Below are 24,798 nucleotides of genomic sequence, written 5' to 3'. Positions count from 1 at the left end.
AAACGCTAAATAGCAGAACATTATTAAAAAAAATATCCCCGTCTTATCTTTGTTGAAATGAAAGCTGAGCACGATTACCTTGGTATAAGTATTATAAATAGCATGGCATTTTAAAATCCAATAAATATCAGAGTTGCCATTAACAGCATAATTCTATATACAACTTTAGTTAAAAAAAAAATATGGGTAATTCCTGGGGCTTCTGAAAAATCCACTAACGAAACATACTGTATGTAAAGTACAAAGTAGAAAATAAATGCACAATCAGAAACCAGAGCCCTGGAGAAAAACAATATGATGTGATGGTGCAGACAAAAAGGAGCAATTTAGAGCATAAATGGATGAATCAGTAATTATGCTTAATATACCCTCCCTTTCTCAATGAATAACAAGAACACAAGAGGTCAAGATGTACAACAAATTACCAGCCAGCATAAGATTGAGACATACACTAACTGAATAACATTTTTTAATAAGCTAAAATTTCGAGCAGTATTTGTCAGTATTTCGTTTCTACGCTATGAAAAGGATTGTGCCCACATTATACAAAATCTCCTGTTCTTTTTTTATTTTCAGGAGGTGGATTGTAATTACGTTTTTTTTGCTTACCTGTATGACCAGCCGTACCACACCGGATGTGTGTTTTAGCATGCAGTGCAAGATATCGAGTAGCAAAATAAGCTGGGCATTAGCTGTCTTGAGTTGGCTTTTGTCATCTGCTTCGAGGTACAAAGCTGCAGTTTCTATTATGATGTTCGATACATGGTGGACTAGTCCTGCATAAATAGAGAATCATCACAACATAGTTAAAGGTATTTGCATGGAAACAGCTTAATAACTTCCTTTAGCACCTTCATCTGACTTGTGATCTGTTTTCAACCCATGTAGCACATAAGTGGTTAAGAGAACTGATCGGATTTCATTAACATCCTTAAATATACATGTGCAAAAATACAATGGGGAAAAAAAAAGATCAGGTCAACTCATATATGCCATGTATAACATAACAATTAAATATAAAAATTAATTATGCTCTTCTGTATAACTTATAATATAAAAATATTTTTTTCATTAGTTTATACATCATACAATTTTTTTTCATTAACATATTTTGTACATAAGAGAAGAAAAGAAAGTAACTTAGTAATGGCTCTAGGGCGGGCAAGTAAATACTTATGGTTGGATACATCAAACTCAGTTAAAATGGAGTTACAGCAATATCGCAACAGAAAAAAAAACACGTCTTATTACCGCAATTTTTAGATGGAATACATCAAGATTGCGGTAATAATTTACCGGGTGCGATATTTGACCCAAAGTTGCGATGCAGTAATTATTGTGACCGTTAATAAAGTGTTCATTACTGCATCGCGATTCCTTTAATAATATTTATATCATAGGCTTCTGTAATATCTATAATTACTAGGCTGACCATCATTTTCCCAAGGCACATGGCGCGCATGCGCAAACACCAATCACACATGTGTGGCCGCCAAGAACCGGACAAAAACCGAGACATGTAGATAAATTTCGGGGCACCGGGACAGAGGACAAAAAAACTGGACTGTCCTGCCTAAACAGGGATGTCTGGTCACCCTAATAATTACAGAACGCTAAGATAGAAATAACATTAACTCCTTTGATGTCTGTGGTTTCCACAGGGACCAAAGGGGCTAATACAATTTTTTTTTAAATACACTACATACCCCTTTGGCCACCTTAGTGGCTAGTCAAAGATTGCCATGCAATGCTTTACTAACTGCTAAGATAACAAAGGGGTTAATCCCTATCACCCAGCCAGGAGGCCTAACCAACCACCCCGGGACAACAAGCCCCTTCACCCACCCGCTCTACTCCCATCCACCCCCAACTCACCTAACAACCACCCCCTATACCTGTGCTTGAGGTGCGGTCCAGGAAGAGAAGAAAACAAAATGGGGGCTCTGATTGGCTGCTGACAGTGCAGAGAGACCATAGAGACATGGAAAAGGAGAAGCCAGAGTGCCCCCTAGTCAGCTCCTCTTCTGAGCTCCTATGGACCAGCAACCCCATGTGGGCTCCCAAGCAGCACAGGGTACAGTGAGTATATACACTGTCTGCTGAGAGCTCCATGTGGCACTGGCTGAGGAGATGAGAGTAATGTAGGATGATCACCCCACTACCCCCCTTATCCCTTCTATCACCCCCTTGTCCCCCACTGCCCCATTTCACACCCCCTTCTCCCTGTCCCAATGTGTCACACACTCTTCCCCCTCTCCATTTGTCACTCCCTCCACATGTCATCCCCTCTTCCTCCCCTCCAGATGTGTCACCCACTCTTCCCCCCTATTCGTGTCACCGCCTCTTCCCTCTCTCCCCGTATCACCCCTCCTCCCCATGTGTCACCCCTTCCCACTAGTACTTTGTGTCAGGTTATGTACCCTGTGTCAGTGTATAGTGCCTTCAGGTTATGTCCGGTGTCAGTGTATAATGCGGTCAGGTTATGTCCTTTGTCGATATATAGTGCTGTCAGGTTATGTCCTATGTCAGTTTATAGTGCCGTAAGGTTATGTCCTTTGTCAATGTATAGTGCCGCTAGCTACATACTCTCCACTATACATTGACGCAGTGCATAACATGATGGCACTACACACTAACACGGTCAGGTTATGCTCTGTCAGAGTATACAGGTATTAATTTGATTTTTTTTTCTTATTGTGGCCTTTTAACAATTAGACAGGTCAATTCTGGCTCCAACTCCCAGTCAGGTTGACCACCCCTGCTCTATACTAATGAACAATGGCAGAATAAATCCAATCTGGCTTTAGTCCATTTAAAAAAAAGAAAGGCCTAAAAAAATTAATTAAAAAAAAAACATTACCCAACAAATAATAAAATACACTACCTACCCCAGTTGGCTACCTTAGTGGCTAATAGGGCTTTTGCCCATTAAAAAGCATTACAATCAATGTTGATCATTAAAAAAATGATTACTTATCCCAACCGGGATAAAGGCGGTCCTCCTCTTCATGGCTGAAGTCACCAGGAACGAATCCATATAAAAGGGCCGGTGTTCAATCATAAACCCTCCCTCGTAAGCACGATGGCTAACAACTCCCCGCCCACAAAAATCATACAATAGAATCCAAAGCCTTATGGCTTCCCCAAAAAAACCCTCTCAAAACCATAAAAAACAATCCAAGGTCCGATGGCCCAAAATAAATGAAAAATATAAAATCAATTCAAGGCCTGATGGACAAATCAAAGTCACACATAAATCCAGACCCAGTGGCCTATTTCCCATCTATAGCCATCCTGGCTGGACGATGTTGCTTGAAAAAGAGTCTTTCATGAGTATTTATTTTTTTATTTTCTTGAAAGCAGTCATCTTCTTTCTTCAGCCACCAGATGTGGCCTCTCAGCAACTTCCTGCATTCTGAGATGATCTCTCCTTATATAGGGCCAGGGCCGTCACAGAAGGCCAGAGTCACATGGTACATAAACCAATCCGATTGGTTGATGTAGCATGTGGTTCCCTCATTTGACATCTCATCTTAAAGTAAAGGAAACACATCAACCAATCGAATTGGTTTATGTACCATGTGACTCTGACCTTCTGTGACATGCCTTATATAAGGGTTTGTCATCTCAGAAGGCAGGAAGTACCTGAAGGGGCCTCATCCGGCGGCTGAAGAAAGAAGAAAAGAAAAAAGATGACAGCTTTCATGAAAAGAAGAAAATAAATACTCACCAGCAACTGAGGATTGAGGGCTTTAGGGCAAGTTGAGGGCCCAATGTGCAAATAACCCATCGGGTCGGAACTTATTTGTGAGTGTGATTTTTTGGTCATCGGGCCTTGGATTGTTTTTATGGGTTTCGAGGTTTTTTTGGGTGGGGGGCATCAGGCTTTGGATAATTTTTTATGATTTTTTTTGTGGTGGGGGTTGATAACAATCAGGCTTTTTATGGTTTTGTATCTGTACTTTTATTTGATTGATTCCTTGTGGCTTCAGTCATGAAGAGGAGGAAGGCCTTCATTCTTGCTGGGGTAAGTAATCCTTTTTTTTTAATGGTCAACATGTATTGCCAATATTGTTATCCAGACCCCCATTGTGGTCCTAGGTAACCACAGTGACAATCAATGGATTTAATGGCTATTTTGTTTGCCATTAAATATATTAAGAAACTAAATCACATGATAAAGTTTTTTGTTTTGTTTATGCTTTTCAATGGGCAAAAGCCCTATTATCCACATTTGGTTTATAGGGCTATTGCCAATTAGTCTAGAGTCGGGGTTGGTTTGTTGGTGGGATTGGAGTAGGCGATGGGTAATGGGAGTAGTTTCCCCGGGATAGGTATTTCGGGGTTAACCTCTGGAATATCTTAGCAGTTAGTTTAAACTTTATTGTTATGTATTATAGAAATACAATTTTGTTTTTTTAGTTTAATTGTGAGAACAATACTCACCCTGATGTGTCGATTTAAGGAGAAATAAACTACTCCTTTAGTGGGTTATTGTATACCCCTATCATTACGGTATTCATATCACACTTTGATTGCAGCAATTGGGGTTCTTGTGTTAGCTTTAGGCTAACTTCTGTCTCTACCATATGCATTGTATCCCTTTGCACCCTAGTTCCTCTTTTAGTTTAATTGGAGAGCGTTGATTCCACTTCTATAGGCAGTTAGTAAAGCACAGGGTAGGTAGTGCACTTTATTATGTTAGGTAGCGCTTTTTTTTTTTTTTTTTTAATGGACAAAAGTCTGATTAGCCATATAGGCGGTGTAGGAAGGGCGGGCGAAGGTGGTAGTTGCCCTGGGGTGGGTGGTAGGGGTTAACCCCTTTGTTACCCGAGCGGTTGATAAAGCATTGTATTACAATGCTGTACTTGCCAGTAACGTAGCCGATGGGAGCATGTAGTGTAGTTTAATGTTTATATTAACCCCTTTTAAGCCCTTTGTGGTGAACTACTAATGGTAAATTATGACTAATTGACCACTTGGACTACTAAGGGGTTACACTAGGCCACTGATTCCCAACCAGGGTTCCCGCTAGAACAGGCCTGCACACCGCTCTCCCCCTCCTGTTCCCCCCTAGAGCCCGATCTCTGAACGGCAGGGTAGGAAAACACTTTAGCAGTGTGGCCTGGCACTACCGGTGCCTGCTGCTAGAGCGAGCGTGTGCGTGCTTCTACCTTGAGCAGTCCTGCTTGCTCTGCTCACTCAGAGTATTCTGCTGCCTGCTGCCTCCTCCGCAGCCGCAACATACCAGCGTCTACCCCCGTCTGACTCCTAATCAGGTAGGGCAGGCAAAAGGGGGGGGGAGGGAGATGATATGATGATGATCTGGGGGGGGGCGGGGAGATGATATGATGATGACCGGGGGCGGGAGATGATATGATGATTATCTGGGGGGGAGATGATTATGATGATGATGATCTGGGGGGGGAGAAGATATGATGATGATGAGGGGTGCTGGGGGAGATATATGATGATGAGGGGTTCTGGGGGAGATATGATGATGATGATGATGATGATGATGATGATGATTTTACCCGTGCGGTCTAAATCTGTTTACATTAGAGCAGTTCGGACTTTACAAGTTGTGCAGGCCTGTGCTAGAATTTAAAAAGCTTGCTAGTAATCGAGTAAAAAAATTATAATTATTAAGGTTTTAATGCGTAGGATGGTGATTGTGGCACAGCGAGGACCCCGTAGCCAGGAAAAGCCAGAAGTTACGTGATCAGGAGACGAAGAGCGGCGACGAGTCTGAGGAGTCGAGACCGCACGGCTGATCGGAGACAACAGTATCCTTTTCTATTGCTGTTGACCTATCGGCTGGAGCACGCACCACGGGGGACTACCCATCAATTTGATTCATTCGGTGGAGGACTACCGAGGTTTTCCAGGAACGTGACTTCTATTGGTATACTGTATGTGTTACATATCTTACACATCTCTGGGGACCCGCAGGCTAGTGGGAGAGTTTCAGGACTTTGGAGTGGTCTTGGGGAGGTTTGTTCCGCTTGCATTGGGCTCACGAGTGGGGCTCTAGCAGTGTGTCTTCCCCCCTCATTCCGTCCCCCTCCCACCCGATTGCTTTTATAGGTGGGAGGATACAGTACTTTAGTTCTCCTTATTCATTCCTCCTACTGTACAGCACTTTCATTGTTACAAGACTTTATCAGCAATCCTATCTCTATACCTCATTGGAGCATCTGCTCTGGGCTCATACCCCCTTTTCACTGCAGTTCCATATGGAATATTAAATTGTAAACTGTACCCTCTGCCATGTTATCCCTGATCATTAGCAGAATTATTTCATACATTTTAGACAATGTGGAAATATGAAAAGAGATCTTGTGTATCTGAAGAAGATGAAGAGAAGAGTGCCGGTAATAATGTTGAAAGTGAGGTTAGTAAGAATATTGATAAACCAAATTCAAGTACCGAAGGACGGGAAAATGACAAACACAAAGAAATATCATCTCTACAGTGAAAGTCATTTAGCAATGGATTTTACATGAACTGGAGATGAACACTATCCGTCTCCGTTGTGAATTGTTTGGGGGAAAAAGCCAACAAATACTGTTATGGTCCCGGCTAAATTACATCGACATTTTTCTACTAATCACAGTAATTTGTCAAAAAAATCTGCTGACTACTTTAAACGGCTTTTGGACTCACAAGGAAAACATAGTATGTTTTTTGAGAAAAAAGTAACTTTTAGTGAGAAAGCTCAAGAAGTCAGCTACTTATAAGCTGAGCTGGTTGCACAAATAATGCTAAATTACACTACCGTTGAGAATCTAACCATGCCTGCCTGCGAAATCATAGCAAAAACAATGCTAGGCAAAGCTGTAAGTGAACTAGAGAAGATTCCTGTATCTAATAATTCTATTAGTAGCCGTGTAGATGACATGTCATGAGATATTGAAGAGGTTCTGTCTGAAACGCTAAAAAAAGAGTAATTTCGTGATCCAAGTCGACGAGTCTACAGACATAACAAGTAAAGCTCAACTGTTGGCATTTGCAAGATTTGAGTACAATGGAGAAATAATTGAAAACTTTCTTTGTTGCAAGGAACTACAGCAAACTTGTCGTGGGCAAGATGTGTGCAACATGCTTCTTATTTAGAGTCTCTGGGTTTATCGTGGGATTGTTGTATTGGAATAAGCACAGATGGCGCCCCCTCAATGATTGGCTCAATAAAGGGATTTGTTACTCTTGCCAATTATTACAACCCACTGCTTTCTGCATAGAGTTCTTGTTTCTAAAATGATTGTTCTTGATACAGCTATTAAGATAGTTAACTTTATTAAGCAGCGTCCACTGCAGTCCCGCATGTTTGCAACAATTTGTGAAAACACGGGAAAAGACCACGCTACTCTTCTTCTACACACTGAAGTTAGATCGCTTTCAAGGGGAAAAGTGTTGACACGCATATTTGAACTACGAGAGCAGCTCCAGATTTACTGCAGAGAAAACAGTAACAGTTTTTTTTCCCCAACTACAGCTCAGCGCCGTTATAACGCCATCCTTCGGGTCCACAGCCCCTAGACCGCGTTATATCTGGGATCGCGTTAAAATTTCATCCGGCAGTCATATTTTTTTTAAACCTCCATTTTGCCTCGCGAGGACCTTACCGACATCTCTCTCCTCACTTCATAGAAGCTTTACTCTCCCCAGCTCTCGTGTGCAGTCTTTCTTTTTTTTAAACATTCAATTAAATGCTTTATTGACTAACGGACACACACAAATTGAACATTAGTACATTTTGTATTAGACACATGCAGGGATTGAACTTAGGACCTTCCACTGCCAATGCCAATGCCATACCTCTGACCTCTACACCATAGGCTGTATATTTATAGGGTATGTTTTGTCACACCCAGCCTATGGTGTAGAGGTAAGAGGTATGGCATTGGCGTTGGCAGTGGAAGGTCCTGGAAGGTTCTGAGTTCAATCCCTGCATGTGTCTAATACAAAATGTACTAATGTTCAATGTTTAAAAAAAAAAAAAAGACTGCACACGGGAGAGGAGAGCAAGGAGAGCACGTGGACGGCTGCAGAGAGTAAAGCTTCTATGAAGTGAGGAGAGAGATGCCGGTAAGGTTCTTGCACGGCAAAAATGGAGGTTTAAAATTTGGGAGCCATGCTCAGACCGCGTTATAAGCGGATTCGCGTTCTAACGGATCGCGCCATAACGGGGTTGAGCTGTGTCTTGAAGACGAATCGTGGCTGCTGAAACTAGCATACCTGGCAGATATTTATGAACACCAACATGCAAGGTTCCAAGGAAAATATTTTGATGTATACAGACAAAGTTGTAGCATTCAAAAATAAAATTGGTATTTGGAAAAACATCTTTCAATAGGTAATTTTGAAATGTTCCCCCTCTTTTCTCGGCTACAGGGCAATACAACGGACAACTACCGTGAAGCGATTATGCCCCTGATTTACGGCCATATGGAATCTCTGGCTAAAAAGCTTGCCAAATACTTCCCTTCTTTGTCATCGGAAGAGTATGATTGGGTCAGGACCCCTTTCACAGAATATTCAAGCAGCTCAGAATATATACTCAGTGTTCAGGAAGAAGAACAACTGACTGAACTGAAGTTTGATCGCACACTAAAAATTAAATGTAATGAAGTGTCATTAGATGTGATTTGGATATCAGTGAAAACAGAGTTTCCTGCCATCTCCCAGAAAGCTATAAACATATTGCTACAATTCTCAATGGCATACTTGTGTGAGCAAGCATTTTCGTGTCTAACGAATATAAAAACCAAACCGAGGAATAGACATTTGTCTGTGGAAGAAGAGCTTCATGTGTGCCTATCAAAGCTGTGACCACGGATTAAGTTGTTGTGTTCAAAAAAGCAAGCCCAAGTTTCACATTAAAATAGGAGACAATTAGAATCAATGTTATTCTATTGAAACTTGTATTATTTTCAATTGTGAATCTATTATAAAACAGGGGTGAGCAAACTTTTTATGCCGAGCCAACCCATTCCATCCATGAAATTTCTCGCCCCCCCCCCTTCCTGCCTGATGTAATCAAAATCACATGGAAAAAAATACCTTCATTAAACGGTATACAATGTAAATACAAATATGTCTAAATACTTACATATTTCAACAGCTCACGCTTGCAAAATTATGGTGCGCCCACGGTGTCGCTGAGAGCGGTGACATCACCAACTCTCCAAGCATGAGCACAGGGTGTCCTGCATACTTTTGCAAGCACGAGCAGGGTGGGGGGGCGGGGGGGCCGATGCATTGATCAGGGTTATTTCTGTGTTTAATGTGTGTGTGTTTGTGTGTGTGTGCATTGACTGCTGCTGCGCATGCTTGAAAGTCAATTTTGTTTGTCTCCCCAAGCTTGGGAGAGAGCGTACGTGCACAAAGGCAATCCTTTTGGGGGGGCATTCATCCACCTCTTTGCTACCTCGCTTCCCTCTCTCACCCCCCCCACCCTTTTTTTCCCCCTCCCTTTTTACCTTCTCTCATTTGCCTTTTTATTCTACCTGCTCTTTGGCTTGCTGTTCCCAGTGTCATCCAAACTCCTACCTACAGTATTATGTATTTTTTTTTTTTTTCATTTTCAATGTGTTTTCACTTATTTTTAATTTATTTTTGTACATTCATAGTATGATTGATATAGTGGCAGCCGACCCTTTCACTTGCAGAGGATCACAGCGAAGCAGGTTGCCAGCGGAGGAGAGCAGGACCACAGCGCTATTGCAGGGCAGACACCGGAAGGAGGGTCGTTTGACATCACAGCGCTGGGGCGTGTTCCTCCCCGTACCTCCAAAGCCCCCATGCGCGCGCACACACCATCACGTGGCCGCCACCTGCACTATCCTGTTCGACCGCCCGCACCCAGCTTGTTTGGACGCCTGCCCGTGCACAGCTTTTTCGCCCTCCCGTGCACAGCGTCTGCCGGCCCATGCACACCAGGTTTCACGACACACCGCCTGCGCACCCCCTAAATAATCTTGCGCCCCCTCAACTCCCCAGTTTGCGTACCGCTGCATTAAATCACAACAGCCACACACACACAATCACAACACAGCACAGCACACATGCTCAATCAAAACACACACACTGAATCACGACACACATACAACACACACACAATCACAACACACACAGACACAACACACACACAATCACAACACACACACTTAATCACGACACACACACAATCTACATACAATCATAACAGTCAATCATAACAGTCAAACACTTTCACCTGGGGGGGGTGGGGGGTGGGAAGTACTAAGCATGCTCCGGTTCCCTGTGTGCTGCTGCAAACTGGGGTGGGTAAACAGACAGGAGGAGGAGGGGTTGTCTGTGTGCAGCAAGGCCCCGCCCCCGCAACAAGCAGAGAGCACACAGAATCAACCAGCACGGAGCTTGAGCTTGTTCGGCTGCCCGCCCAGCCACGCACATCATCTTCTTGGCCGCCTGCCCGCACACAGCGTCTGTCAGCCCGCGCACACCAGGTTTCGCCGCACGCCACCCCCCCAAAAAAAAATTTGCACCCCCTCAAGGGGGCGCGCCCCCTAGTTTGCGCACCGCTGTTATAAAACATTAAAATGTAACTTGTTTTTTCATTAACGACTTTATAAAAAACAATTATATAATTATATTAAACCAAAATCCTTACAAAATATATACACAATGATATATACACAATGTTTGGTCGTAACCAGAAAGCCAGATGTAAAGTGAAAATGTTTATCATTTTTTTTATTAACAGTAATTAGTAAATAGAAATAGGCAATAAATACTCTTGTAATATTTTATTCAAAAGTATGAATTCATTATTATATATTAACCCTACTGCTTTACACGTCTATTTTGTGATTTACCCCTGTCTAACCTAATATAAGTCAGCCAGATAGGGGTTCCTCGAGATTTTACAAAATACTTCAAGGGTTCCTCCAAACAAAAAAAGGTTGGGAATCACTTGGGTATCAATTTTTACCCACCGGGGAGAAGGCATTGTCCTACACCACATGGATGCACCTTATGTTTTTTTAAAACAAATATAATCACTGCACTTTTCCGTGTGAGGAGCATGCAGCTAGTGAAGGATTTGGCCATACAAATGTGCAAAACAAAAAGTTAATCCCTGCGCTTCTCCTTTTGGGATAGCAATCAATGGGGAATATATATATATATATATATATATATATATATATATATATATATATATATATATATATAGTCAGGTATGGAGATTAGCACTCACGGTTTTGTTGCAGGAGGCAGATGCTTGTCCCATAGAGAGTATGTAGACATATGGAGACCAGGGGATCCTGATAGCCAAAAAGAGACAGCACACTGCAGGTATGGTATCAAAAAAGTGTATTCAGTAACACAAGGCCGCCAACGTTTCGGTCCTCCCAACGGGACCTTCCTCAGGTCCCGTTGGGAGGACCAAAACGTTGGCGGCCTTGTGTTACTGAATACACTTTTTTGATACCATACCTGCAGTGTGCTGTCTCTTTTTGGCTATCAGGATCCCCTGGTCTCCATATGTCTATATATATATATATATATATGTATGGTGTAAATACCTATAAGAAAAAAGGAGACTTTTGGTATACATCCTTTGATCAAATAATGCCAAGCCTGTTAACCACGTCAAGGTAAGTCTCATTATAGCAGGTCCCTACGCTAAATACATTCTAGTGTTAAAATAAGCCCAGAAGGGGTTAAAATATCAAAGCATATGCTTATATAACCTAGTGCAGTTAAAAACTGGTATATTCCAGTACAGATACTCCTTTTTTCTTATAGGTATTTACACCATACATATATATATATATATATTCCCCATTGACTCCTACTGTTTTTTATACATGTTTTTAATGCTACAGTATATGGTATCATCCATTATTAAAATAATCCTTAATTACACCATTGGCCTCTGAGGTTAATTAACCTAGGTGCTCACAGTGAACTTATCAAGGGTAATACACTATTGTGGCATTTTCTCCCCTTTTTGTCTCCATTCATATATTTCTTGCCAGTAAAGCATGCAGCTTTCAAAAACCCGTATAAAACAAAGTGGATTGGAACCGCAGTGGATTTCCAAGTATTTCGCTTTTGGAGAAAAAAGAAAAGGGTTTGATCTCATCTATTATTCATCCAAGCACCATAAAGTCTTTTTGCTTCTCAGTACTTGTTCTGGTTTCTAGAGAAAACAAGTTAGACTTTTTAGGCAGCTCAAGGACTAGAGTGATTTTGTGTTATTATAACACTGTATTTATATTGTTTATTGCACTATTTATTGCACTTATTTTAAAGTATTTGTATACCATTTTGCACCATTTAATTAGAGCTTTGATAACATTAATTTGCACTTCACAATCTACTGTAATGTACTTTAAGGTATATTGTATCAACCATTCCAGGTTTGTTTAGCTTATCTTGCCTATGTATATATTGGCCATTATATACATTGGTAAGACAGGGCTAACGCCATCCTGGAGTAGGTGATAAAAACAACGGTATTTCTGCCGTTAATCGTGTTCCGATAAATATCGTAACGTGAAGTATGGCCAATAATACAAAAACATTTGGTATTAGGCCAATTATTTTTTTTTAACCGGGTCCGATATTTTGAACAGATCGGACAAAAAATGCTTTCTTTTTAGCGGTGCTGCAATAGTGTATTGCACTATAAAAATACTGCATTTTCTTGGGCAGTAATACCAGATTATTTTTTCTAATTATAACAGCTTGATGTATCCTGGCCTTAGTGTTTTGTCAGTTTATACATTAAGCTGACAGAGATAAGACTCTGATATACAGTAGGGCCCCGCTCATACAGCGGGTTCCGTTCCAGGCCGCCGCCGCCGTAAAGCAGAAATCGCCGTAAAGCGGGGCCCTACTGTACTGTATTGTACCTTTGAAAACAGAGAAGCAGAGCTGTAAACCGACTGTTTCGCTGACAAATCGCATCGCACGCACTAAAACTGTTGCTTAGTGACAGCCGGATACTCAGCTGCTGAGCGTGTTATGCTGAAAATCGCCGGAAAAACGGAACAAACGCCGAACCTAATGAATATGGGTATACATTGGGAAACGCTGTATGAGCAGAACGCTGTAAAGCGGAGCCCTACTGTACTGTAACTGATGGACTAACATGAAAGTCCAGTGTATATGCTACACAAAATTTGTAGACATTACAAATTTATTTTCTTGTAACGGTTTGAAAATCTACATACAGTATCTATCAAAAACTCACTATAGTTGGATCCCAACTTTTCATGAATCTCCAATTTTCCAGGACCCCCCCCCAAAAAAAACTTCAAGGGGCCTATGCTATAAGCGTCAATAAGCCACTTATCAAGGCCCAAATGCCTACTGTTATTCAGTAAGCCTCGATATGTGAGCAATAAAGGCATGAATCGCCAAAAATTTCAGCCACCATAAAAAAATCACCGGGTGAGCAGCGATAAGCCACTTATCGGAAGGTTCTGAAACTCGTGCAATTCTAGTAGCCGCAATTAGGTTATCGAGGCCTATCGAGGCTAATTGTGGCTGTAGAATGGCGAGTTTCTCCCCAAATCCTCATGCCAAGAAAAGTTGGCGTGAAGCTGGAGAGAAGCTGCTGAGAGGTGGCGATACAGGACTTAGAAAAAAATGCTTTTTTCTGCATCGGATTGTTGCCGGGGGTCTCTGGAGCTGATACCCATTAATATCAGCACCGGAGACCCCTGGCATGAATCCCATGCAATAAAAATGCATTTACAGTCAACTTCATTACCTTAGCGGCTAACTGCTAAGGCAATGAAAAGGTTAACCCCTCCCGCTACCCACCAAGGGCAAAATACCCTCTTCACCCACACACGCTACCCACAATAAACACTAATACCCACCTCGTCTACCCCACATGATTGATACCAGAGGCCGCAGGGATCCTCATGTTGTCCCCGCGGGTGTCTGTGGGCCCTGGGGTAGTCAGGGGTCCTAAGGTGGTCACCGCGGGTGTCTGTGGGCCCTCAGGTTGTCCCCATGGGTCCTCAGGTGGTCCCCACGGGTGTCTGGGGGCTCTTGGGTAGTCCCTGCGGGTTCCTGCTGTCCTGCGGTACCAATCCTGTGGCCCGAATTGTTTTTGCAATACATTGAAATAAATACACCCACATCCCCAACACATACAGTACAGTAACGGGAAAAAGAACTATTATCCAAATATGGTTAATAGCTCATTTGCTCATAATAAAATCAAACATTAGCAAGCCAGCATAAATAAACCTTTCTACTTACCCCTGCCATCATGAAGGGCGTCCTCATCAGCATACTCCAGGACCATGTCCTCCGTTGCCAGAAAGAATACAATAAAACATACAATCTAATGGCCTCTAACCCCTTAATCACCTTAGCGGTTAATAACACTATAGTGATTAAGGGGTTAACCACCCTCCCCCGCTACCCATCCGGGAGGCCTAACCACCCATCCCGGGACCACTATACCCACCCTCTACCCATTGATTGGCATAATGGTACATCATACCCATATAATATGGGCATGATAAGTCACTGTAGCAGTCAATGGTCACCCTAATAAAAAAGCATGAAGGCCAAAAATACACAATAATAATCGATATACACAAGCACCTAAACACCCCAATTCAAGAAATAAAAGCACCAGCCAACCAATGAAATAAATTAACAAAAGCACTAGCCAACCAATTAAATAAAAGCTGTAGCCCAGCGGTGCGCAACTGCCAGAAGAGAAAAGCAGTTGGTAGCTGCAATTTCTCTTTCGGCCATTAGGTGGCACTGTGCTACACAGCTCCTGCAGTTCTTCCTTCTTGCATGCAGCGTGATCCAATCAGTGTCAGAGTGTGACATGGGGAGGGGGGGTGAGAGTGTGAGAGTGTGACATGGGGATTGGGGGTGAGTGACAGTGTGACATGGGGAGGGGGTGAGTGTGTGAGTGGGACATGGGGAGTGGGGGTGAGTGTGAGAGTGTGACATGGGGAGTAGGGGTGAGAGTGACAGTGTGACATGGGGAGGGGAAGTAAGAGTGACAGTATGACATGGGGAGGGGGGTGAGAGTAACAGTGTGACAATGTGACATGGGGAGGGAGGTGAGAGTGTGAGTGTGACATGGGAAGGGGAGTGAGAGTGTGTGGGGAGGTGAGAGTGTGGGGGGGGTGAGAGTGTGTGGGGGGTGAGAGTGTGACAGTGTGACATGGGGAGGGGGTGAGAGTGTGAGTGTGACATGGGGAGGAGGGTGAGAGTGAGTGTGACAGTGTGACATGGGGATTGGAGGTGCGAGTGTGGGGGGGGAGTTTGACATGGGGAGGGGGGGTGTGAGTGTGACATGGGGAGGGGGGTGAGAGTGTGGGGGGGTGAGTGTGACATGGGGAGGGGGGTGAGTGTGGAGGGGTGAGAGTGTGACATGGGGGGGTGAGTGTGGAGAGGTGAGTGTGACATGGGGAGGGGGGGGTGAGTGTGACTGTGACATGGGGTGGGGGTGAGAGTGTGGGGGGGTGAGAGTGTGACATGGAGAGGGTGGTGAGTGTGACATGGGGAGGGGAGGTGAAAGACATGAGGATGAGATAGACACTGGTGGGAGGGAGAGAGAGAGACTGGCGGGAGGGAGAGAGACACAATGGCTGGAGGGAGAGAGAGAGACACTGGGGTGAGGGAGAGACAATGGCTGGAGGGAGTGTGAGAGAGACACTGGGGGAGGGAGAGAGTGAGAGAGACACTGAGGAGAGGGAGAGAGTGAGAAACACACTGAGGGGAGGGAGGGACACTGGTAGGAAGAAGAGACAATGGCTGGAGGGAGAGTGAGAGAGACACTAGGGGAGGGAGAGAGTGAAAGAGACACTGAGGGGAGGGAGGGACACTGGTAGGAGGAAGAGACAATGGCTGGAGGGAGAGTGAGAGAGACACTAGGGGAGGGAGAGAGTGAAAGAGACACTGAGGGGAGGGAGGGACACTGGTAGGGCACACAGTGACGTCGGTTGCACGACAAACACACAGGTGTTTTGTCCTTGTCTGCAGGAGTGCAGTGAAAGTGTAGTTTAACAAAGATGTGGGCCACCAATGTGGATCCCACTAGCTAGAATTAGGTATATGAGGGTTTCACTTTATCCTGCCATGGATGTCAGCGATTATGAGTGATTACAGACTTGCAGATACAAACTGGTACCGTGAGTAGACTCCAGATGATACATTCTCAAACAGGAACAGCAAACATTTGGTTTGGGATCCTGTGTGGCTAGCTCAGGTTACCTATATATTACTGCTAGGGTGTCATTTTTGCACCCTGTTTTTCACTTTAACATCTATATCATTATTAGTGTGGTTATATATGATATACAGTGTACACTATGACATAACATATTGGAGCACTAATTTATGTATGTGGCAAGAGTACCCTACATGTCATACCTCAGCCCCATAGGGGTTTGTATTTGTTACATCACAACACTGCACTAAACGTTTGGGTGTATTATATCTTGCACTGATTGCAGGATACATCCAGCATATTTGGCTTAATAGAGGCTAATATACCTTTGCCATCTGACAAATAGGGATACCTATACATTTGGTTTCTCATTGCGCATCCCTTTAGGTTTGAATTATTATTCTGTGTTTACTATGTTTATCTTATATTAAAATTAAAAAATTATTATTTTGGATTAGCTAATTAGAGTGCATCATTAAGGGATCTGTCCTTTCCCATTTGTATACAACGGAGGACATGGACCTGGAGTATGCTGATAAGGACGCCCTTCATGATGACAGGGGTAAGTAGAAAGTATTATTTACTTTATTTATGCTGGCTGGCTAATGTTTGATTTTATAATGGACAAATTAGCTATTATCCATATCTGGATAATAGTTATTTTGCCCATTACAGTACTGTATGTGTTGGGGGGAGGGGGTGTATTTATTTCAATGTATTGCAAAAAAAAAATGTCGCCACAGGATTGGTACCACAGGCCAGCGGGGACCAACCGAGGGCCGCCAGACACCCGCGGGGAACACCTGAGAACCCCCGGACACCCACAGGGACCACCCGAGGACCCCCGCGTCATCTAGTATCAATCATGTAGGGGCAGAGGAGGTGGGTATTAGTATTGTTTTGTTTTTAATGTTGTGGGTAGCCACTGTTTTAATATGCATTTTAATACTAGTGTATGAGCAGGGGGTCTCCGGAGCAGAACCGCGTTGATTTGAGGTCCGGGGACCCCCTGCTTCCCGAGATACAGACCCCGTTATGGGGTGCCGGTATCTCCTATGCATTTAAATGTCCCGTGACCGTGGGAATAAAATGCATAGGAGATACTAGCACCCCATAACGAGGCCTGTATCTCGGAAAGCAGGGGGTCCCCAGACCTGAAATCCACAGGTTCTGCTCCGGAGACCCCCTGCTCATCTACACTAGTAATACAATTTATATTAAAAAAACATGCATTTTGGGCGAGATTTGCGCAGAGAGAGGCGGCTCTCTCTGAGCAGCTCTCTCTGCAGCTGAAAGAAGTCGCCGGGTAAGCCCTTTTCAGGGAGGCGATCTTCACGTCGCAGGTTACTCGCCCGTTTTGGGAATTTTGCTAACAAAGGTAATCAACGCTTTCTGAATACCGTGAGAGCAGTGCTCACAAAACAGGCGATTTAAATGGCCCGGCAATTTTTTTTATGAACGCTTATAGCATGGGCCTCCAAGACCTCCACACTAAGGAACTTCTTTTATACCCGCCGAAGTGAAGTCAATGAGGAATTTTGCCAGAAAGACCCTATTGGCCGCTCCGGGGATATAGACTAAGCATCAAGGGTTTTCTAGAGAATAACAAAACTGGCCGATATAGTATCTCTACTGTGTACTATAATGTTTTGCTTCTATCTACATAATTAAGTTCTGTGAGCTGAAAAATAATTTTTTTTAAATTAGGATTTACTTTTTAGGAATAATTGCCTTTAATGATCTTCCCTTAATGCCTTTTATTTAGAGTGCATTATGCCTTCACATTTTAGTAAACACTCCAGTGTAAACCTGTCACAGATCTGTACAAAGACATGTAGCAAAACCAACAGAGCAGTGTAGTAGAAAAACAAATGAAGTTCTACATGGCTCACAAATATACAGTACCATTTGTAAATAACTTTGCAATTAGTTCACTCAAACAAATGTAATCATCCTTTGAGCAGAACAAAGCAGACGCAGAAGAGCATATCCAGCTAAACACACATTGGTACATTGAGTTACTACAAGGGACAGTCCCAATAAATTTGAGACAGTTGTCATAGACAATAATGGCATAAATATTTGTTGCCATTGGGATGCAGTGTTTACCATTAATTAGCTGTGAGCAGTGAGCCACCATCTGCTGGTATCATGAAACAGCCCTTTTCTTCAGTTTCCCCGCCCCTGGTGACGCCACACTACCATTCACTGAGCTGTAGCAAACTATATGATGCACTTTTACAACAGCAATCAGAGCAGCCTGACCTCAAAATAATGCTGCTTTTTTTAGGTACATTTAAAAATTGCCTATGCCATTTGCCCCTAGAGTCTTTATTTTAATGATGATACTGCATAGCACAACCACCTTGAGAAGGTACTCTGTCATTGAAACAAAACAGATTGTAACACTGGGGTTATGCCATGATATGGAAAGCCTCTCAGCAGACAGGTGATGGCTTCGTAACTATATGGTTTGGTTATGAAGCAAAACAAAAAGAAGAAATGCACACTTTATTTCTTGCACACTGCATTTCTTGCACACTGCCTACCATTTTACATTTCTGTGACACAGGTCTATGGGATATAAAAACATGGATGCCCTGGGCCTAACTGGTTATGCGTCTCTTGCAAAAGGTAATGTGTATTTAAGAGGGAGAACAATGCTCAATTCAAAGTCATTGCGAATGTCTGTCAGAAACAACAGAAAGAGGATTGCAGAAGAGTGGTGATTTATTTCTCCAGGGGTATATGAAACACATCATGTTCACATTCTTTTCGTCCTAAACATAAGGGCCCATATTAAGTGGTGCTCTTCCATAGGATTCCTTCCAGCACCAGAAGATGTTTTATGGAATTAAACAGCGTTTGGCCAATATGTTGTAGATTTGTATATATTCTTTTGCAATTGTGTACATTCTGTTGGAATGTACATAATGTTTACAGAATAATATTCACACTTGAATTCTATTTGTATTGCATAGAAGTATTTACAAAGACACTGTGATATGTTTATTTCTCTTTTAAATGAAAAATCTACCTGCATTTGTGCATGTGCCAGATCAGTACCTACTTATTTGTGACAACTACAGTACTAGAAGTGTCTAAAATATGGAGTCCAGCAGAGAACGCAGAGATTACTGCCGGATAAGGATGAGGATTCTTAGCTACACGTGACAATATTATAGATTTTTCTATACAATTTATCCATTGCATTGATATGTGTCGTGTTCTGAGTAATATCCTGTGTAATGGGTGTTATTTACATAGAATAGTACCTGGGTACTGTGTTGTGTTCAGAGATTCCTTCAAGGAATAATAACATTGGCATTCTCTTTAAGGCTGTGATTACATTTGGGGTTTAATTTTGTTATATTATTCATGATGTGGTTTGGTGTTTACTTTATAGTGCTGATGTTTGTTTTTAAGTGATTTTAGAAGTGTCGACTATGTTATTATGTTTGTTGTGAATTAAAGGATATCAACTCTTTGTAACAGAGTGCTCACCACAAACAAGGTGTGACTGTGAGGTCGAGGTGGAGATTGATATGAACGCCACCCACAGCCGCGTGGGCGCGGCTGGAGTGTAGATTAGTCGAGGTAGCCGGGTCGGGATTGGAGAGTTAAGAGTAGTCGTTATACTTGCCGAGGTAGGGCTTGGAGAGTAGCGGATCGTTGCAGGTACTATAGCCGTGGTCTGGATTGGAGAGGTAAGAGTAGTCGTGGTACGTTGCCGAGGTCGGGTTTGGAGAGGTATGGATTGTCGTTGGTAGCCGGGGTCAAGAGTTGAGAAGAGCGGAGTCCAATACAAAGCTGGGTCAGGAACAGAGAGTTAGGAGCAGAAGAACAAGAAAGGACTGCGGAGGCAAGGAAGCAGTGAACACTACGCAACATAGGTTTATGCTCAGCCAATTTGCCAGTGGGGCAGCTGAGCATAAATAGGAGAGAGCAACCAATGAGGCAGGGGTTGATGTGGAGGTGCATCAGCAATGGTGGCTGCGATTAGCCGATCTGGCGCGAGACAGGTGTGGGGAGGAGCTCCGGCGATGTGTGATGATGCGGCTCTTGCGTGCACCGATCGCGTGCCGCATACCAATGCTGCCGTGTGGGCGGAGTCCAGAGGCAGACTTATTAAGATCCGTGCAAGGTGCGCACGCGCCTGGTACGGCAAGCAGTCCCAGGAAATGAGGTGCCATGAATCACGGGCGGAGCGGGGATTCCGACCACGGACTGAGGCAAGCGGGGTACGTGCCGAGGCTGACGTGCCACACGGATCCTTACACTCTTTTTATATCTATATACGAGTCCCTTCATTAGTAAGGTTTCCCTTTGTTTGGTGACCTGATTCTTCTCTTGTTCATAAGTACTAGATGACTTCATAAACTGAAATGATTGAATAATTCTTTAAGGATATGAAGGTAAAAAGCTTGCTGTAATAAGGAAATCAAGGGCTAATTTGCCTAGAAATGTTGATGATGGCAAACCAATCCAATAATATGAATTGTTATTGAACCCAAAAATTAAGAATGTTTGTTTGTTTTTAATAGAAATTGCAGGCTGGTTAAGATCATAATCATAATAGCAAATAGTAGAAAACCGCTTTTCGTTAGCCCAGTTCTAAGAAAGAATGGGGGAGATTCACTAAACTCCGATGAGGCTTATCGCAGTTCACTGCGGCGTTAACTGCTATTCAAGTCCATGGCAGATTACGCTGGATCACACGGTGATACCCCTTATCGGATTTTAGTAAATCCCAGTCACTGACTACTACAGTTTACCAAAAATTTCACTTGTATGATCTTTTTATTTATTTATTTTTTACTTTGAGGTGTCCTTGGGTCTAAATTGCCAAGTGAATAATGTTATCTAAAATTAGGAAACACTGATTTAAAAAGGTAGAGGAAGTGTTATGTTGCTATTAAACATGTTTAACAAGGTGACAGCCTATTCCAGAGATTATGAACCTTTTTAGGGCCAGGTGCCAAACCGAATAAAAAAAACAATCAGAAAATGTTCAGATACTTTACATACATAAAATGAACATGATATAAATTGCCATACAGTATTTGTTACTATTTTATTTGGCTGCTGCTTACTAAATTAGTGTGAAATTTGCTGCTGAATATGTGGTTGTTTTTTTTAACTATTTGGTTGATAATTAGTCCTCTTCAAAGTAACGCAAGCAGCACAGCTTTCATTTACAAGGCCAATCCTTAAATCAGACTTTACATGGTTCATGGTCAAAAACACATTTTCACAGGTGTAGGTGGTTGAAAAAATGGATAAAATTGATACAGCATATTTTTTGCAATGTACCAAACGTTACTGGCGAACTGTTCCAAGCTCTATGACCTCATCCTCAACTTTTTCATTTGATGTAGACATGGCCAATCATTGACGTTCCATTTCTTCAATATTCTTCCTTAAGTCAACAAACTTTTCCTTCAAATCAAACTAGCCTGAAATTCGATTCATTCCATTGAAAAATGACTTCATTCAATCCAAGCAAACATATGGAGTTTTACATTTTTCAGCAGTACAGTGTCAGGATATTTTAGAAATGTTACTGTACTGTATCTTGGTATTGGCTAAAGTCCGAAAATCTCGATGAAATAATAATTGCCCCTGTAGTGGTTATAATCTCAGATAAAACTTCCAAATTCTGTGTTTCTGATCTTCCGTGAATTTCCAGATGAAGAAGATTTTTCAGTTGAAGAAAATACTTCAAAGTACGACTATCCAAATCATGTTGATAAATTGTAATTTTTTTTTCACTGGACATGATGCTCTTAATCATGATGTCAATTGTTTTTCCCAAACCTTGCAGTTTAATATTTAACTCATTCAAGTGAGTACAGAAATTAGCAAAGAAATCAAACTTGAAATCCATTGCGTATTATTTAACGCCAGTAGGATTTATTTTTTTTCTTCAACAAACAGTCTTATTTCATTCAGACACTTGACCAATTCTTTCTAGGACACTTCCACGATTAAGCCAACGGACATTGTTGTACATTTACAAACCACCATACAGTACATTGAATTAACTTCAGTCAGAAGTGACTGAAACTGGCTTTTATTTAAAGCGATTACTAGTTTACTATCTTAGACACAACTTTCATTAAATCGTCAAGACATTCCAAGAATTTATTTTTCACACAATGCTTGTTGATCTATAATGCAATGAATCGGTAAAATGGGATGGTCAATATGATTTGCAAATTATGTTACAAATCCAGCTAATCTGCCAGCCATATTTGGAGCATCAGTAATAACAGTGACTATTTTGGAAAGATCCACTTGAGAACTGAAAAACTCAGGAACGACAGCACTGCAAATCTGTACCCCAATTGTAATTCCACTCAAAGTAGTTAAATTTCAATAGTTCTTTCTGGACTACAAAGTCTTCAACAAATCAAACTATAAAGACTAGACATGCAGACACTGTAATATCATTGCTTTCATCAAGGCAAATAGAAAAGTAATCACAAGAATGCAAATCATTTTTTAGCTGATTATGAACATCTTCAGTCATTTTGCTTACCCTGTCTTTAATTGTATTTCGGCTAATAGGCATATCTTCAATTCATTTCAGAATCTTGTCTTTATTATGACTGTCTTGAAAAAGGAATGGTGCACATTCCAGTAATGTTTGCTTAATAAAATCGCATCACCAAATGGCTTACTTTGCTGATCAATAATTTTACTAATCTAAAAACTAGCAGCTACTATATTAGAAGAACTTCCAACAAATTTCATAACAGTGTTTATTTGCAAAGTATTGGATTTCAATGCACATGCAATAAATTATTTTTGCTCCTCGTCACTTCTCTGTGAAAGGCTTTTGTGATTTGTTTCAGGCATTTTACAGATGAAGTTCAACAACCAACGTTTTCGGAACAGAGAACACAAAATGCTTTTCCATTTCTGTCCATTACACCAGAGGAGCGCAAACTTTTTGTGCTCCGCCCCCCTGTCTCTCTGCCCCCGGCTCTCGCGCCCCCCTGCCTTCCTTCAGCCGCGTCAGATGACGCTGCGTGGGCGTGTGACGTCAGGTCACATGGTGCCGCGGCGTCTATTGACGCCGCGTTGCCATGGCGACGCAACACAGGCGGCTGAATCCCAGTAAGTAAACAGTTGCAGGGGCCTCACGCGATCCCCCGGCATTTAATTTAAATGCCTGGGGGAAGAGCGCGGGGCCTCTGCAACTGCCCGCGCCCCCCCAGCACAATCTCCCGCCCCCCCTGGGGGTCGCGCCCCCCACTTTGCGCACCGCTGCATTACACCATACTTTTCTTTCCACCAATCTTGAAAATTTCCCAGGGGGGGAGGGGGGAAAGGTACAGAGGGAAATGATGCAATGCAGATAGAACTGAACCCGAATTGGAGGATCTAAGGACAGATCGAGACTATTACTGCCATGGATGAAAAGCAGAGCAAGTCTGACTGAATGATTGCTAATCTGAAACAGATGTATGAGGAGGCACTGAAAGGGATTACAGTCTTTCAGCAAGAGGTTCGCAATTGCCATAGAGATGTGGAAGTCTCTCAGAATGAGGTTCACACTCTTCACATAGAACTGAATGCCTCACACCAGGAGGTCCACAGTGTCCGGACAGAAGTGGAAGTCTCTTAAAAGGAACTTTACAGTCTTGCTGACAAGCTGGACATCTCTCAAAAAGTCTAAGTATGGACTTAAAGTCTCTCAGACGCAGCTTCACACCCTCAACCTAGAGATAGATGTCTCACGCCAGGAGACCGGGAGTCTCAACTCAGAAGTGCGTAAATGGAAGGAGGACTACAAGGAGGCCCTGAATATTATTGAAACTGTTAGAAGAGAAAATACAAGGCTGAAAGATGAAAAGTTAGAAGCATTGGAGCAACGCACACAAGCAGAGCATCTACTGCAGAACCAACTGCAAGGTCTGCGTACGCAGTTCCAGAATGCCGAGGAGAAGCAGCGATCTCTGCAGGAAGAAAATCTGCAGGCTGCTAAAGAAGTACAAGTGCTGCAGGAACGTCTGATTACCCAGTGTGTACCCGCAAAGCAGCATGATAAACTGAAGGCTACCCTGAGCATCGCTAGAGGCCAAGCTTAGAAGCCAGGTGACTCCGTACAAGAGGGAGCACAAGAAGGTCCAGAAATTGAGACAAGCAGCTGTGGCTCTAGCGAAGAAATCCGCAGAGATCCAAAATATAATGAAGAATGCGTTGATGCACACTCAGAGCAAGCTCCAGAAACAGGATTCTGTCGCTGATACGCTAAACTTCTTAAAAAGTGAGAAAAGCAGCAGAGCAAGTCAAATTGATTGACTTGAAATTGTAAGACAGTTTCATTAAGTCTAATTGACTATTATTGAATTGGACTGAGTGTGGCAGGAACTGTTCTTCTTTCTAGTAAAAACCTGATGCAAAATAGCCAGAGTGTGTATGCGTGTACTAATAACGTGACAATAGTTAATTACATGTAAATCAATTCTTTGATATTAACCAGGTATCAAAACAAATGTGGTTCAATGAGATATTATAATTGCATTTTGGTCTATAATAGGCACTTAATGGTTTGTATTGTGTCATCTCAGGGGTAATTGTAA

At 42.5% G+C, this 24,798-nt stretch overlaps 1 protein-coding gene across 10 annotated transcripts in view; it reads right to left on the bottom strand.

Annotated features, from left to right (window-relative positions):
• Window positions 1–24,798, bottom strand: part of ULK4 (unc-51 like kinase 4) — a 656,651-nt gene that overhangs the window by 183,700 nt on the left and 448,153 nt on the right. For all 10 annotated transcript variants that reach the window (XM_075586693.1, XM_075586692.1, XM_075586691.1 and 7 more), the window contains one exon: window positions 610–776. In XM_075586693.1, coding sequence (XP_075442808.1) covers window positions 610–776 — 167 coding nt within the window. The remainder of the gene's footprint in view (window positions 1–609; window positions 777–24,798) is intronic.

This window comes from Ascaphus truei, chromosome 2, assembly GCF_040206685.1.
Source record: "Ascaphus truei isolate aAscTru1 chromosome 2, aAscTru1.hap1, whole genome shotgun sequence".
Taxonomy (NCBI): domain Eukaryota; kingdom Metazoa; phylum Chordata; class Amphibia; order Anura; family Ascaphidae; genus Ascaphus; species Ascaphus truei.
Note: the sequence above shows the minus strand (reverse complement) of the source record. Positions and strands in the feature narration are given on the sequence as shown.